This window comes from Lepidochelys kempii, chromosome 4 (assembly GCF_965140265.1).
Source record: "Lepidochelys kempii isolate rLepKem1 chromosome 4, rLepKem1.hap2, whole genome shotgun sequence".
Lineage (NCBI taxonomy): Eukaryota > Metazoa > Chordata > Testudines > Cheloniidae > Lepidochelys > Lepidochelys kempii.
Genome location: NC_133259.1, coordinates 70,910,571 through 70,926,907, shown reverse-complemented (window position 1 = coordinate 70,926,907; position 16,337 = coordinate 70,910,571). Strand labels below are relative to the sequence as shown.

The 16,337-nt window shown below is 41.0% G+C and overlaps 1 protein-coding gene across 9 annotated transcripts in view; it reads right to left on the bottom strand.

Annotated features, from left to right (window-relative positions):
* The window catches only part of GALNTL6 (polypeptide N-acetylgalactosaminyltransferase like 6), a 935,384-nt gene that overhangs the window by 499,646 nt on the left and 419,401 nt on the right, over positions 1 to 16,337 (bottom strand). For all 9 annotated transcript variants that reach the window (XR_012158633.1, XM_073341635.1, XM_073341641.1 and 6 more), the window contains one exon: positions 3,523 to 3,661. Coding sequence is in view for 8 of the 9 variants with exons in the window: in XM_073341635.1 (XP_073197736.1) it covers positions 3,523 to 3,661 (139 nt within the window). In the remaining variant the exon portion in view is untranslated. The remainder of the gene's footprint in view (positions 1 to 3,522; positions 3,662 to 16,337) is intronic.

The following is a 16,337-nucleotide window of genomic DNA, read 5'->3' as shown; positions in this document are numbered from 1 at the left end:
AGGGCAGAGTCAGGACTCCTGGACAGAGCTAGTCTGTCTGGCAGGGAACCCGCCTCTTTCCCCCAGCCTGGGTATAAGAGTTACTAAAGAAGTGTAGGGAGAAAGGAAAGCAATAGATTGAGGTAAAGACTTCCTGGCATGAAAACCAGAAATGATTCCATGTTGAAGAGGTAGCTGATGGAGAAAGGAAAAACAGAGGGGGAGTTTGAGGCTGCCATCAAACAGGGATGAAGGGAAAATTTTTAGCAATTGCAAGTGGAAGACAACATGGGAAAAAATATCACACACTTTAGTTTTTAAGTATGTTTTTGGGTTTTCCCCCATATTCACAGTACTTGTCAATATTATTAGAGCTGGTTGAAAAATGTGCCTTTTTTGTCAAAAAAAATCAGCATTTGAAGGTTTCTATTAGATCTAATATTTATCACCATTGATGTGTTTGATTCTTTGCAATTAAGTAAGAGGTTCCCTGGTGCAAGTTGCTTATGATCTTTCAGATGGATGCAAAACCAAATCAGGCACAAATATATGATGTACTGACAGCTGTCAGAGGTGATGCCTGAATGTATAGAAGTGGTCCGTTTTAAAGATTTATTTTATTAGAGAGTTCTGTTTAAAATGTGAGAAATAGTGTCCTAATAGTGAGTTGTAAGTGATAAACTTTCTAAGGAAAGGTTTCAGAGTAACAGCCGTGTTAGTCTGTATTCGCAAAAAGAAAAGGAGTACTTGTGGCACCTTAGAGACTAACCAATTTATCTGAGCATGAGCTTTCGTGAGCTACAGCTCACTTCATCGGATGCATACCGTGGAAACTGCAGCAGACTTTAGCTGTAGCTCACGAAAGCTCATGCTCAAATAAATTGGTTAGTCTCTAAGGTGCCACAAGTACTCCTTTTCTTTCTAAGGAAAAGGAAACAGTTATTTACTTTTCTGATATTTTCTTTCCACCCAGCCAAAAGTGAGCCAATAAGCTGCCAGAGGTAAATCACTGCAAAAAAGTGGGAATAGGACCTTTTAGGGGTTGTAGTGAAGCAGAGTGGCCTCCCTCTGGACTTGAGAGCGAGGTACCACTACCCTCCCCCGATAGGTGGAGCCAAACCCCCACCAGAAGTACCAGGGCAGGACAGCAAGTATAAAAAGTGTGTCTTGCAGCTCAGTTGTGGCTGCACCACAGAAGGAGATGGATGTCTCTTCTAGAGAGCCGAGCCTTCTGTGGGACCCTGGTCCAGCAGCCAAGCAGACCAGTGCCCTACTGAGTGAAGAGTCAAAGGACCCCAGAAAGTGGCTGAAGTTGCCACTGCCCAATGGTGAGGCGATGAGACAAAGCCCCAGCTCAATGGAGGAACACCGACTAAGTGAGGTAGGAAGTAGACCAGGGGAACAAGACTTCGGTCAGGTTGTGCTGCTGAGAAACCAAGCAGCAGATTTCAGTTTTCCTGCTGACGCAGTGGCAGCACCATCCACCAATAATAGGGTCCTGGGCTGGGATCTGGTGGAGTAAGCTGTGCCGTGGTCTCCCTATCCCCTTTTCTGGTATTCCACACTTGAGGATTGGCAACACACTCACCCTTCACCCGGAAGGCTGTACCCTGATGGTTGGTTGCCCCAGCCAGGAGGCTGTGGGCTCTAGACTGTCGACTGCTGTCTTCCTTAGCCAGGAGGCTCGAATCTAAAGACTCTTTATTTCTCTGCCCCGTCCAGAGGGCCAGAGCCCTAGACTGTAGATTGCTGTCTGCCTTTTTTTCGGTCAGGGGTATGAAAAAAACCACAAGTTGACTGACAAAAGCATCGGTGTGGGCAGCGTCTCCTACCAACATAACTACCGCCACTTGTTGGAGGTGGTTTAATTATACCAGCGGGAGAGCTCTCTCCAGCTGGAATAGCTGTGCTGCTGTAAGGTCTGTAGTGTAAATATAAGCCTAGAGTCTCCTGGCTAAGGCTAAACCCAGAGGGCCAGAGCCCAGACTGTGTTTGCTGTCAGCCCTAGTCAGGAGGCTCAGAGCTAAGACTGCTTGTTGCTCTACCCCAGAATCAGGCCAGAGCCCCAGACTTAACACTTTGCACCAGCCAGGAGACTGAAAACTATAGCTTTTTGCTCGGCCCTGACCAGCAGGGCCCAAGCCAGACTTCTGTTGCCTGCTGGAGAGAGATGGAGTGGCCTCCCTCCCCACTGAAGAGTGAGGGTCCACTACAGGTTAAAAGTTTAGTTAGTCATCTATTCTTGTTCTGAACTTTTCCCCTTACATAGTATCCTTACTTGTTGCTGGTTGCATCAACTTTTTCCTACCACAGTCTCTCATTACTTCTGCTGTTGGGAAGGTCAGGAGACCATATTCAGAGACTGAAGTTTTCATAAATAAAACTTCTCTAAAAAAAGCAGTTGCCAAAATACTGTATACCAGAAGCAATATGACTTGTCACCCTTCCCCACTAAAGATTTGCTAGGATTTTTCAAACTCTCATTTAACAATAGCAGCAGGAGGCTCTAACATACTATGACATTTATCTCTGTCTAATAAAATACTGCCTGATAACTCAGGGGGAAATCATTCTGTAAATAGAAGAGCAGTCTGATCAAAAATGAAGTCCTGGAGAATCATTAAAAAATATATACAGATGCATTATTATTTCAAAGATATGCTAATTTATCTTAAAGCAAGCTTTTTAGATGAATTGAAAACATATTTTACAATTCTTGCCTCTTTCTGATCAGAAATTATCAGAGGATTTTGATTTTAAATTTATTATTTTTTCTAAATGATTCACTATTTTCTTCAAATATTTCTTGTAGTGTAGATTGTAAACCATTTGTTGTGAAGAGTCAGCATTTGAAATTTGAATTGTCTTGATTGATTTGGATTGGTTACATGAGTACATTTCTGTTCCCTGACTAGATGACAGGAACAAACAGAATCAGGTTTCTAGCACAATTAAATGTGTTTGAGTTCAAATTTCACACTCTGAATATTCTGCATTATTTGTTTAAAAACATACAGAATAAAACTATTAGAATCAGGTTCCTAGTGAACATAATCAAACAAGCTCATGAGTTACTGAATATTCAGAATATCAACTACTCACTTAAAACTTATAGTTTCGGCAGACATTTCTGCCATGGAACACAACTAGAATATTCAGGAAAATGGGATATGGGCACAAACACAGTGAAAACTTGTTTAAAAATACAAGTTAATATTCACAAATTGTTTGCAGGATTCACCAAGATCCAGCTTACAGTATTTATTGTGAGATCAAATCAGATTCGAACAAAACCCCATAAAATCCACAAACCAGAAAACTCTCACCCCCTCAACATAAGGCTGCCAAACTACTGCACTGCTTGTACATTTAACTCCAGCAAATAGTTATATATCTACTTTTGGCCAACTTGGACAAAATACCTTCATCACACAGCACCACAGCTACAGTCACATTTCCTGTTAGGCTGCGAGGTACTTCACCAGAAAGGCACAACAGGTGAATACATAGAGTGAAATATTTGATCAAATATAGTTTACTTACTTGGGATGTCGAATGTCTGGTAGCGATCGTTCCAGGGCTATGTTGTTACTAACAAGTATGTTGAAGCCATTCTCCCTATAAGCAGAATCGTCACGGTCTTCCTCTGTTAGAGGATACGGCTTTCCATGCTCACCTTTCCCTGTACAAAATGAAATAGTTACCGGTCTCTGTTATGTGACATCATAGAGAAGGTTCAAATTTGGCACAGTAGACAACGATATAGTGAGGAGGAATGGAACAGGAATAATCATAGAGCAGATCTCAGAGACATGTGGGAAAATACAGGTCTGCGATGATTGTCATAGAGGACAAAGCTTTGGAACCAGAAATGAAGCTGATGAGGATATCTTTGCGTTAGCCAGAGCTCATTGTTACCAATATGTACTTCGTATAGAGAGAGAAGTATATTTAATTTAATTATATAAAGAGCAACAGCAACAAGTCCCAGATCAATTATTTTCTAACAATAGGAAGAAATTTAAACAAAACAGGAGAAACTGTAAAGTGACCTTAGGAAAGCAGATTGCAGACCAACATAGATTGCTTGTAATGGATATAAAGATGAAAAGTCTAGTGGGGGGGGGGGCAAAAGAAAAGTTGTCGAACAAAGGATAAAATGGCAGAGAAGCATGGCTAGAGAAGTTAGTCTGAGATGCAAGGATGAGGTCCTATAGAAGATGCACAATGACCAAGTCAATTACTAAGATACCAACAAGGTTTGGGGGAAACTTATTACAGAAAGTGCACAAGGTTCTGTAGACAGCCCCGCAACCTGAAGCAAATACTCACCAACAACCACATACCACACAACAGAACCACTAACCCAGGAACTTATCCTTGCAACAAAGCCTGTTGCCAATTGTGCCCACATATCTATTCAGGGGACACCATCACAGGGCCTAATAACATCAGCCACACTATCAGAGGATCGTTCACCTGCACATCCACCAATGTGATATATGCCATCATGTGCCAGCAATGCCCCTCTGCCATGTACATTGGTCAAACTGGACAGTCTCTACGTAAAAGAATAAATGGACACAAATCAGATGTCAAGAATTATAACATTCATAAACCAGTCGGAGAACACTTCAATCTCTCTGGTCACGCAATCACAGACATGAAGGTCGCTATCTTAAAACAAAAAAACTTCAAATCCAGACTCCAGCGAGAAACTGCTGAATTGGAATTCATTTGCAAATTGGATACTATTAATTTAGGCTTAAATAGAGACTGGGAGTGGCTAAGTCATTATGCAAGGTAGCCTGTTTCCTCTTGTTTTTTCCTAATCCCCCCCCCCAGATGTTCTGGTTTAACTTGGATTTAAACTTGAAGAGTGGTCAGTTTGGATGAGCTATTACCAGCAGGAGAGTGAGTTTGTGTGTGTATGGGGGTGGGGGGGATGTGAGAAAACCTGGATTTGTGCAGGAAATAGCCCAAGTTGATTGTTATGCACATTGTGTAAAGAGTTGTCACTTTGGATGGGCTATCACCAGCAGGAGAGTGAATTTGTGGGGGGGGGTGGAGGGTGAGAAAACCTGGATTTGTGCTGGAAATGGCCCACCTGATGATCACTTTAGATAAGCTATTACCAGCAGGACAGTGGGGTGGGAGGAGGTATTGTTTCATATTCTCTGTGTATATATAAAGTCTGCTGCAGTTTCCACGATATGCATCTGAGGAAGTGAGCTGTAGCTCACGAAAGCTTATGCTCTAATAAATTGGTTAGTCTCTAAGGTGCCACAAGTACTCCTTTTCTTTTTGCGAATACAGACTAACACGGCTGTTACTCTGAAACAGATTAATGAAGAGGAAGTGAAGAAACAGTTGAAGGAAATATGTGCAAGCAACAACCTCACATGATGTGGGGAAAAGCAGTGGGATTGGACAGTGTACCAGCTGAGGCTTATAAAGCATTAGGTCATGAGGGAATGGTGATGACGACAAACTCTCCATATTTGTAAGGATCAGCAGGACTTGAACCTGGGATCTCAGAGCTGCCAGGCAACCAGCATTTCCACCTGTTGACAGCTGTAACCTGGCCACTCCGTGACCCGCAATCCACAGAGGTTACACACCACACAAAGCTAACCTCTTGCGTGATCTAATTGACAGTTGCCTTAGTGATCCCCGATTTAATCACTGATCCTCTATAAGACCATGCAGCATACCAGAAAGTGTCCAAGGAACAACACGGATCTCTAGCTAGCTGCCACCACTGCCTTGCTTCTCTGTTCTGAATTCCCAGTATCTGATATTGACCCTTAGCCTGCTTCCTAACTCTGTCTCTGATTTGGACGCTTTCTATGTCTGTTGGCTTCAGTTCCTAGCTCCCAAGCTCCTGATACTAATCCTGCCTACCTTTCCTCAGAATCCTGACAGTACTGGAAAAATGCTGGATGAGTGGTGGAAGAGCACATTGGTCCCCATCTTCAAGCACAAAGGAGATGTACAAGAATGTAGTAATTACTGACCCATCAAGCTAACGAGTCACATGATGAACTGTCTAGAAAGAATGATCAAGAAAAGACTTTGGATGGAATTGGAGGATCAAGTAAGTGACAGCCCATTTGGCTTTATGCCAGACAGGTCAACAATAGATGCAGTGTCTGCTCCCCAAATATTGCTGGAAAAGTACCAGGAGAAACTCCTAGTTTTGGTGGATTTAGAGAAGACTTAGACAGTGAAGGAACATAAATTTACACCGTGTAGAGTTAAGCACAGCAACCTTATTAAGTACAGGTTTCAGAGTAACAGCCGTGTTAGTCTGTATTCGCAAAAAGAAAAGGAGTACTTGTGGCACCTTAGAGACTAACCAATTTATTTGAGCATGAGCTTTCGTGAGCTACAGCTCACTTCATCGGATGCACTTTTTTGAGCATGAGCTTTCGTGAGCTACAGCAAGTGCAAGCAAGTGCATCCGATGAAGTGAGCTGTAGCTCACGAAAGCTCATGCTCAAATAAATTGGTTAGTCTCTAAGGTGCCACAAGTACTCCTTTTCTTATTAAGTACAGCACTGACTGAGTGTTACGTTGCTTATTAGGCTCAGACACTGTTAATTAATTGATTACAATGGAATATATGGATTTTCCATGGGCGGGGGAAAGTGACGGGGTAGGCAGTTTTACACCCCCGGAGACGTTTAGCAGCAAGACAAGATAGCACAGTGGCCAATGGTTAAAAAGATTACATAATGTTTTTGCCCATAGTTTTAAGTTAACAAGTTAACATTTAATTAGTACTTTAATAAAATGTATTAGTATAACATATATATGTGGAATTTTGATTTGGGGTTTATAGGAATGAAGCAAATTTTTCGATTGTTTAACAGGGTACATTTTTAGGGGTTAAAGCAAAGAAACAGTGAAAGTATGACAAAGATTGAGTTGGTTTTTTTGTTTGTTTGTTTTAAGGCAGGCATTGGTTTTTGGGAAAGGGAGGACGCCATATTTTATACTGACATGTTTTAACCTTTTTATAAACTTAAGGTTGGATGTGTGGGAAGAACATTTTTTTTTTTTTTTTTACACAAAAGAAAGTAACACAACAGAACCAGGGCTTTTTTGTTTTATTTGCAACTTTGCATAAGACACAATTATTTAGTACTTAGCTTTAACATTTGGCAGTTTGCTCACTAGGCTTATTTTAGCAAAGCAACGTGTTTTTTTTTTGTATTTTGCGTTTTTAGCTAATTACTATTTGCTAGGCCTTTGACCTTTTGACCAAACTTTGGGCCTGTTATAGAGCTGACACAATCCATATACCAGGTGGTTATGTAAACAGCACATGGATTTTAACCCTTCAGAAAGGATTCCTAGAGAGCTGTTATAGTAAAGCATGAGGTTATGCAATCTGCCAGAGACACATGCTCAGACTATCATGGGCATGTACAAGGGTAGCACAACAGTAGCAAGAAGCAGTTGCAACTACAGAAAGGATAGGTCTACACGAAGGATCAGCCCAAAGCCCATTCCTATATGTGATTGTAAATGAGCACCAGGACACAGGAGATTAGTAGAGAGGCTCCATGGAGCATGTTTTGTTGATGACACGCAGGAAGATAAATATAAACTGGAAAGGGACCTAGAACTAGAGAGAGCTGCATTAGAAGAAAGTGGCTTACGAATTAGCCAAACAAACAAACATAAAAGACAGAATACATGCAGCGCTTCATTGGAAGGGACTATGAGAAGCCAGTAAAACTGGATGGTGTAGAGTTAAAGACTATGCAACACTTTAAATAGTTTTTGACATATGGCAATTTCCTGGACAAATCTATTGAATTAAATTTAATTCCTTTTGGGTTCATTGTATTAAAAATGTAATTGTTTGTATGTTGTTGTGAAATTGTAGGTAAATTCTCTTAGAGGAGGGGGCTTGCTAATATACTTCATCTGGTTATCAGCCTTTTGAAGCTTCATACAGCGGAGAGGACCCATTGTCTGGCTCATTACGTAGTCATTGTCTCTTCAAAGGTTCAGACTGGATTCTCTTGGAACCAACTGACAAAGAAAGAATTTTTGAATACATAGGCTGAGTTTAAGCTGACTCAGGGCCTTTGTTTTGATCAAGAAAATGGACAGGACTCATGGAAAACCCCAATCCTTAGGAAAGTCTTGGAATAACTGACTTCAGCCAGAGCCCTTATGGAGTTGGGGGTGATCTCTGGCAAGCTTATTAGCATGTGTGTAGGTTCTTTTATTGTTAATGTTATCTCTGTAGTGCTTTTACCTTAAGAATAAAGTATGCTTGTTTAGGAAGAACACTGTGGTAACTTATAACTGGGGCAACGACACTGTTTATGGTCTCTGAGGGGAGAAGCAAAGCAAGCCTGCTGGGAATAACAGTGAAGTCAGGGAACTGTTGAGCCTGGAAATACCTGATCAGGAGGGAGAAACAGGTGGCTCTCCCCTTGTGAAGGCAAAGTCTAGGGGGCTGGAAGCCTGATAGTATGTGCCTTGCTGGACCACTAAGGGGAAATACAGGTACAGCTGCCCTGAACTTTGACACCTTGTTTCAGTGTTTAACCATAAGGGGAACATGGATGTGAATGTTAGGAGCCACATGAAGAGTGGCTGGTGTAAATGGAGGGAGTTGATAGGAATTCTCTATGATAAGAATATGCCCACGTATCCTAAAGAGCAAATTGAAAAGATCATGATTAGGCCAAAGATCTGTGGGTCAGAACAAAGAGAAAAGAACTACTTCATACTGCTGAAATGAGAAAACTTAGGTAGATTCTGAGTAAGATGAGAGCTGATAGGCTATGCAATAAAATGGTATGATCCCTGATACAGGTAGCCCCGATCGCAGAAAAGCTGAGAGTATCCACTCAGATGGCAGGCTCATGAGAGGATGAGATGTGGAATATGCCGGCCAGGGAGCACAAGGACTAGCAGTCACAGGGCAAAGACCATGAGGAAGACCTAGGAAAGGATGGTTTGAGATGATATGAAGAAGGATGGTGTCAGCTTGAAGATGCACTTAACAAAAATGCTTGGAGCTGAAGAACAAGAGCCACTAACCCTAATGAATGGGAAAAGGAGAAGGCAAGGACGAAAAGGATATAGCAGAGATGGACTCAAACCAGAACCTCACACCTGAACACTTCTAAGGAAATTTATGATCTAGATATGCATGTTGATATAAACATCATGATTCAGGTCTAGTGCATATAATGGACTGAACATCAAATCAGAACTAATCTGAATTTCCCGAAAGTTCTGGGGTAGTTTAGATTAAGATCCAATTCTGGACCTTAACTTTAAAGAGTGTTTTCATGTCTTGTTTTCAAATTTATATTTAAACTTAGAAGTTTCAAAAGCTTTTCACATTTGTTTCAACATTATTGTCCTTGATATGGCCTACACTTAAATGATGGTGTCATTTAAAGTTGGTGGGAAAATTCAGACAGAATATTTTTTGCCAGTTCATCTAAATAGAAATGTTTGATGGAGGCAGTTCGATTACAATGACTTTGCTTTGGAATCATGGCTGGTTTCCTCCCAGATCACCTACTTTGCTCCACTGCCAGGGAGCTGAAAGCCATGGAAGTCCCGGCACCCAAGTCTGTGGCTCCTTGGCAGCCTGGGTTCCCAAGGCTTCCAGGTTCATGATGCCTGAGCAGCCTGCCAGCCCTAGAAGGCGCTCTGGCACCCAACTTCCTGCGCCCATGGCTCTGGGGCAGCCCATCATGCAGACTATGCCAAAGCCAGGGGTCCATTTCCCTTCATGGAGAATTGCAAAATGTTTCATTTTTGTTCTGAAACAGTGAAATCAAATTTTGAAAAAAAATCTAAATTCCTCTATGAAACTGAATTACCTTTTTCTGCTCAGCTGTGGTGTCATCTTCTTTAGTTACAAATACCATTACAAAAATATAAGGGGGAAGGCAATCATTATGTAATAAGTAGTAGTAGCTAGAGTAGATTGAAACGAGTAGTAGCTAGAGTAGATTCAAACGAGGGAAACCCCTCAATGAACCAGCCAAGGAAGAGAGGGAGCCGTAAGGAAGTGCCACTCTAAGTTAAGTATAGGAAAAAAGGAGTTCATTTTTAGTAGAGGGCGGGGAACTATGGTCCTTAGTCATATCCCCTTAGTGTAACCTTTAATTATAAAAGACATAAAAGATAATTTGTCAACTTCTGTAACTCTTAGTTTGGGGTGGGGAGAGGGCAGGATGTTGAATACCTGACTAAATGGCTGTAAGTTCCCCCATAGTCATGTGAACCAACAGCTGGGAAAGAATAATTTCCTACAGGGTTGTTATAACAATCTTGCATTACATTGTTCAGTATGTGCATGAGGGTAAATAGCTGCCCTCACTTGCACAGTTGTGCAGTACAAATTTGACTAATAGAAAGCCAAAAACTCTCCTCTGCAATGTAGACAAGGCAGCAAGAAAAGAAAAAAGTGATCTATGCCTTTAAAAGACAGATGATCTAAGGTCTAGCTTGTCATTCCTCTGAACCTTGTAGGCCTGATCCTCTGCTCCCTCACACTTTGAGTAGTGTGGCATATCTCGCTATATTCCTTTTTTAAAAGGGGAAGGATATTTGGTCTTTGGCATTACAAGACCATCTCAAAGTGCGATAAGGTGTACTAGTCAGAAAATACTGATTTTTCTCTCCTGCCCTTGAGAAGAATATAACTTGATTTATTTCATATGCTTCTTTCACATCTGTACTGTCGACTCAAAAGAAAATTTTATATTTCTGGAAACTTAATTTATACTTTTTATTGTATTAGGAGAAAAGTAAAGGATTGTACATTTTTATTAAAACCAAAGATCTTTTGGCCAAATGCATGAAAAGTTCCCTTAAATTCCACAGAATTCTAGTATTGTCGTATCCATAATTCTACAGAGAGGACCCTGCATTCATGTGAGTGAGAGCTAGATTTGCTGACAATGTGAAGATAGCCTCCAAAGAAACTGCATTAGGAATTTCTTCACATAGTAATACCTCCAAACTTTTCTTTAAAATACTCCTTAAATCCAGTGCCACTGATTCTAAATTTTAAGCTTAATTTTGTAAACACTTATGCATGTGCTTAACTTTACACAACGGTTAAACCAAAATTTTTCTAAGGAGGGGGCCTGTGGAGAGGAGCCATCTGAGGCTGGGCACTTGTCCCGGGGTAAAGACAGTAGGGCACAGAGTGACCTGTGCACACAGCATAGCTGGGCACATGGCTTGCAGAGGGCAGAGCCTGTCACAGGCAGGTTCGCAGTGCTGGAATGTGCCAAGACAAGGCTCTGAATGCCAAGGAAGGTGGAGCGCGAAAAGCACAGTGGGAGGTACAGTGCAGTCCAATGAACCCCCAGCACTTCTGCTTCCTATGGAAAGCCCCAGAATCTGGGCTGCCCAGAAGAGGGGGCTCGGGGAAGTGCTGGGGCCTCCCCCGCAGCCCACAGCTCCACGACTCGGGTAGCAGCTCCCCAGCCTGTTACCTCCTGTGCAGCTGCCCTGCATTTCTGTTTCAGGCAAGGTTAGGAGTGGAGGGGGCAGCTGCTGGGTCTCTGCTCAGAGCTTGCCAAGGTGGGCAGGCCTAGGTCTCCCTTGCTGTATCCCAATTTTACACTAGTAGTCCTAATGAACATAAGCATCATTTTTTTGCAGGATCGGGGCCTTCTATATTAGATTGTACACCACCAGTTTCTTATATGTCCATCTCAGCTCTTTTGATATCTACACAGCACTCACTCTCTCTGAGACCCTCACCAGGTTTTAGAGCCCAGTCTCTCACCCATGCAGCAACATCCACACTGTTATTTTTAACTCCAGTGTGTGTTTCCAAGTCAATTGACCTGGTTCTGAGACTCGCTGCTGCTAGTGGTGTGTGTGCGTGCGTGCACACAATGCAGACTTTCCCAGACTCTCTCTGTTAACTTCAGTGGGCTTGTTGGCTTTGAATCAGCCCCAAAGGGTTTGAGAACCCATGCGAATTACTCTTTCTGAGCCACAACTTTCTCTAAATCTCCCACTTCTCACTCATTCCTGATACTTCCAGGCTGTAGCCAGTTTTTAGAGGGGAAATTCTTGAACCTTTAAGGGAAAATATATTTAGTATGGTGACAGCAGTTAATGTTGCCAGCTTAATCTCTTTGCATTGGCACCAAATACTTAACTTTGCAAGTAAAATTGTGAGGAGCCCTAAGTATTTTCATTGTTTACTCTGGCTTCATTTGTAATGGTGCCGATAAATGATTATTTCAGGTTTGGAGATTACTGACATTTAAAGGTTTTGTTATTCACGGTTAACTTATTTCTATTCAAAAGGAAAATATCAAAATCCCTAAAGCTAATATGGACACACAATCCCTGAAATTATGATTCTATGCGAATCTTCATGAAATTCACACGAAATAGCTGTGAGATGAATAATCATAACAAAAACTGCTCATTTATTGATTACAGTACCCCGCTTTAATACAGAGCACTAGTCAAAGTCTACCGGTGGATTAATATTAGATCTGAATGATAAAAAATAGCTATATGCTGTCACATTTCAGTCCAACAAGGCATTATATAGTGGTCAATGTGTATAAATCTCTCAGCATGTATCCCAAGTAGACCCCAAGCAGTTTTTATTTGGTTGTAATAATTCACAATTTGGAAAGTACTACTGAGGAAATCCCAGAACAGACAGCTTGTATAATTAAACTAGTTTCAGAGTAACAGCCGTGTTAGTCTGTATTCGCAAAAAGAAAAGGAGTACTTGTGGCACCTTAGAGACTAACCAATTTATTTGAGCATAAGATTTCGTGAGCTACAGCTCACTTCTCTAAGGTGCCACAAGTACTCCTTTTCTTTTTATAATTAAACTAGACAGCTCACACATCCTTTTCACTAATTAATGTCCCTTATAATCCCATTGCTTGCTCTCTTTCAAGTCAGGTGTTTTTTTCTTTAAAGGAGACTATTTCCTCTGAAGTTTCCTCTAACTAGGAGAGAGAGACAGTTCACAAGACATTGTACCTTTCCTGAAAGACCAGTCACAAAGGGTGATGAATTACTCTTCTACCAAGGAAGTGTCAACTATTGTACTTCGAGGGGGGGAGCTCTGTAAGGATATAAGGGATGGGATCCTCCCCAATCCTTTGCCTCTGTAGCTCTGTTCCAATATATAGTTTGAAATAGCAACAATTTCTGTTCCCCATATACTTTGTGGTGGTAATGGGGCACGAGAACAGTACAAAGACATCACTTTAACTGGGCATCCTAATTAGCATAAATCAGCATTGTCAACCCCACAATTTCAAAGTCATGGGTCAGAGCTGCAAACCTCAAACAAACTGGCTTGAAAATCATGAGCTGTTAGAAACAAGGTTTTTTGGTTTTTTTTATTATTTATTTATTTTCTAGTTTTCAAGCCTTTGGGGTTCACATTTTCAAGATTCCCTCTGCCACCATCAGAGCTAGAAAGTTAGTTTATTAAGGAACCATGAAAGCTGAAATTCTCAGATATTGAGAGATTTGTGATAAAATGGCAACACTTGATATAAGAGTATAGTATAGAGCAGCAGTGGCCCACTCCTTGGTCTTCCCCCAATTCCTCTCCATGTTGAAATATTTGGGGGATGTCTTTGCTCATTGCTAGCACAAAGCTTCCATGACACAGAATGCCTATTACAAGCCCTTCGTTGTAGGGCTGTGGAAGTGTGAATTTCATCCTCTGGACCAAAGACACTTGGAAAAAATACTTCTGAGTTCTATGCCGTTGAAGTACGCAATAGTCAGAAAGCTGTAAAAAGTAAACTTTTGAGGGCTTCAGTGACATTACATGGTGCATTTACAAAAAGTGTAAACTTTTTAAAAATTAGGTTCTAAATTAGATAGTAGAATTCAAAGGTGAAGAAGTTAACATTGTCTTTATCTCAATTCTAGACCTGAACTCAAGGCAGCATAGGAACAGCATTTTTTTTTAAAAGAGAACAAACAAACAAACAAACATTGGATTTGAAATTTAATATTTGTCTTCCTTTAGGTTCAAACCTAGAGCCCTTTCCTACATAAGTTATACCTCTATTTCCCTCTTGGGTAGGGTTCAGTTACATTTTCTCTGATACAAGCTGTGGCAGAGAAAATATATAGCAGCTCTGAGACATAGCACAGCTTTCCTTTTAAATGCTGTCTTGCTACTCTGGTTTCACATGTTATTTGGTTTAAGTGAATGTATTTCAGTCAATGAATTGCTTATGAAATATTTGCCATGACAACTTCAAATATTCACTATTCACAATGTCATATGATATTGGTCACATAAGTCAGTGTCATATTTCTAGTCCCAAACACAACTTTGGGGACAGACACATTAACACTTTCAGTGGAATTATATATCCACAGAAGTATCTACAACACATTCGCTTTTCACAAGCTTTCTTGGGGAAAAAACCTCTCATATAGATGCTAAGAAAAAATACAAGAAGTTCGTTCATACCACAAAGTTTGGCTCACTATCTCTATCAGTGTCATTTTATCAAAAGTTCAGGGATGTTCAGATTCAGTACAACAATTCATGGCCATCTCCACTAATTACTGGAATTCTACCCTTTTATTCCATAAATTAGTTGTTCACCTGCAGCAAAAATGATGGCTACTGATCAAGAAGAAAGTCATTAATAAACCCTATCACTGCCTGGAACAGAAGGTGGTGCAGGACTGCAATCTTGACATGTTTCTAGGACACAACCCAGATATAAAACTCAAGTGTTGTTTAATTATTACTTTTTAGATCAGACTTCTCAATTCACTACTCAGGTCTAAACAATCTGAAAATAGAATGTTCTTATTCCCTATCACACAAGGGGTTTTATATTTCCTAAAATAGTGTAATTTTTTTTTTGAATATGGCACTTCCATGTTAGTTAGCCGAATGCTATTGTAAGTATATAAATGCACATGGAACTTAGAATAATAAATATTTTCTAAAAGCCACCAAAACCCTCAGATAATCTGATTGTAAAAGAGAAGGTGTGAGGTTACAGAAATTCTCTGGAAGTCTGCTTTTATCAGAGTGGCACATATACAACAAGGCTTCTTCAGTCCCAATGGAAGAGCTCTTATGTCTCCTTGGAATGGACATGTATTCCAGGGGTTTGAGCTCTTACGCTCAGTTTGTGATGCTGGTAGCCAGAAGTGTCTGAATCAAAACATCTGCATATGATGGAAGATGTCAGATACAGCAGAGAGAGGGAACACTTTCTTGCACAGTAGACAGCATGACAGGGGATTGTGTGAGACAAGAAAAGGAACATTATTCTCAGAAGTACAAATGCACAACACTGTAAAAATGGCACAGTATCAGCCAGAATGGCACAGTTGCCAGATATGCCAATTATTAAGAGAACAAGAGCAAATCAAACTGTACATTTAAAAAGCAGCAGTTCTGTGCAACTTTAATGTGCACTAGATAAAAGTACTGTTGATTAAAAAACACTGACAGGTTCTGTATTTTAAATTTGATGTTATTTATGTTTCCATAGACAGCAGAAAAACATTGGCTTTGCTACTGAGAATAATCAAGGTTCATCAACTGCAAACTTGGCATTCTAGCACATGGGCTAATAGAAGCTAAATGGATAAGGGATATAATCCACTCAAATCTCCTAGACTATATACAAACCTCATTGTTTTCTTATATTCAATCTACTGCTACAATATTCACTTACACTGTATATCCATTTCACTGCACACCAAACCCAGGCCTTGATTCACTGAAGCACTTCACCACATGTATGTGTCCCATTCACTAAGGGCAAGTGATTGTATTTTATGACGCGATAACTGGCTCTGTGGATATGGGGAAACTGGCGGACGTCATATAACTTGACTTTAGCAAAACTTTTGACACGGTCTCCCATAGTATTCTTGCCAGCGAGTTAAAAAAGTATGGATTGGATGAAGGGACTATAAGGTAGATAGAAATCTGACTAGATTGTTGGGCTCAGTGGGTAGTGATCAATGGCTTGATGTCTAGTTGGCAGCCGGTATCAAGTGGACTGCCCCAGGGGTCTCTCCTGGGGTTGGTTTTGTTCAGCATCTTCATTAATGAGCTGGTTGATGGGATGGATTACACCCTCAGCAAGTTTGCAGAGGAAACTAAGCTGGGGGGAGAGGTAGATATGCTGGAGGGTAGGGAGAGGGTCCAGAGTGACCTCGACATATTGGAGGATTGGGCTAAAAGAAATCTGATGAGGTTCAACAAGAACAAGTGCAGGGTCCTGCACTTAGGATGGAAGAATCCCATGCACTGCTACAGGCTGGGGACCAACTGGCTAAGCAGCAGTTCTGCAGAAAAGGACACGGGGATT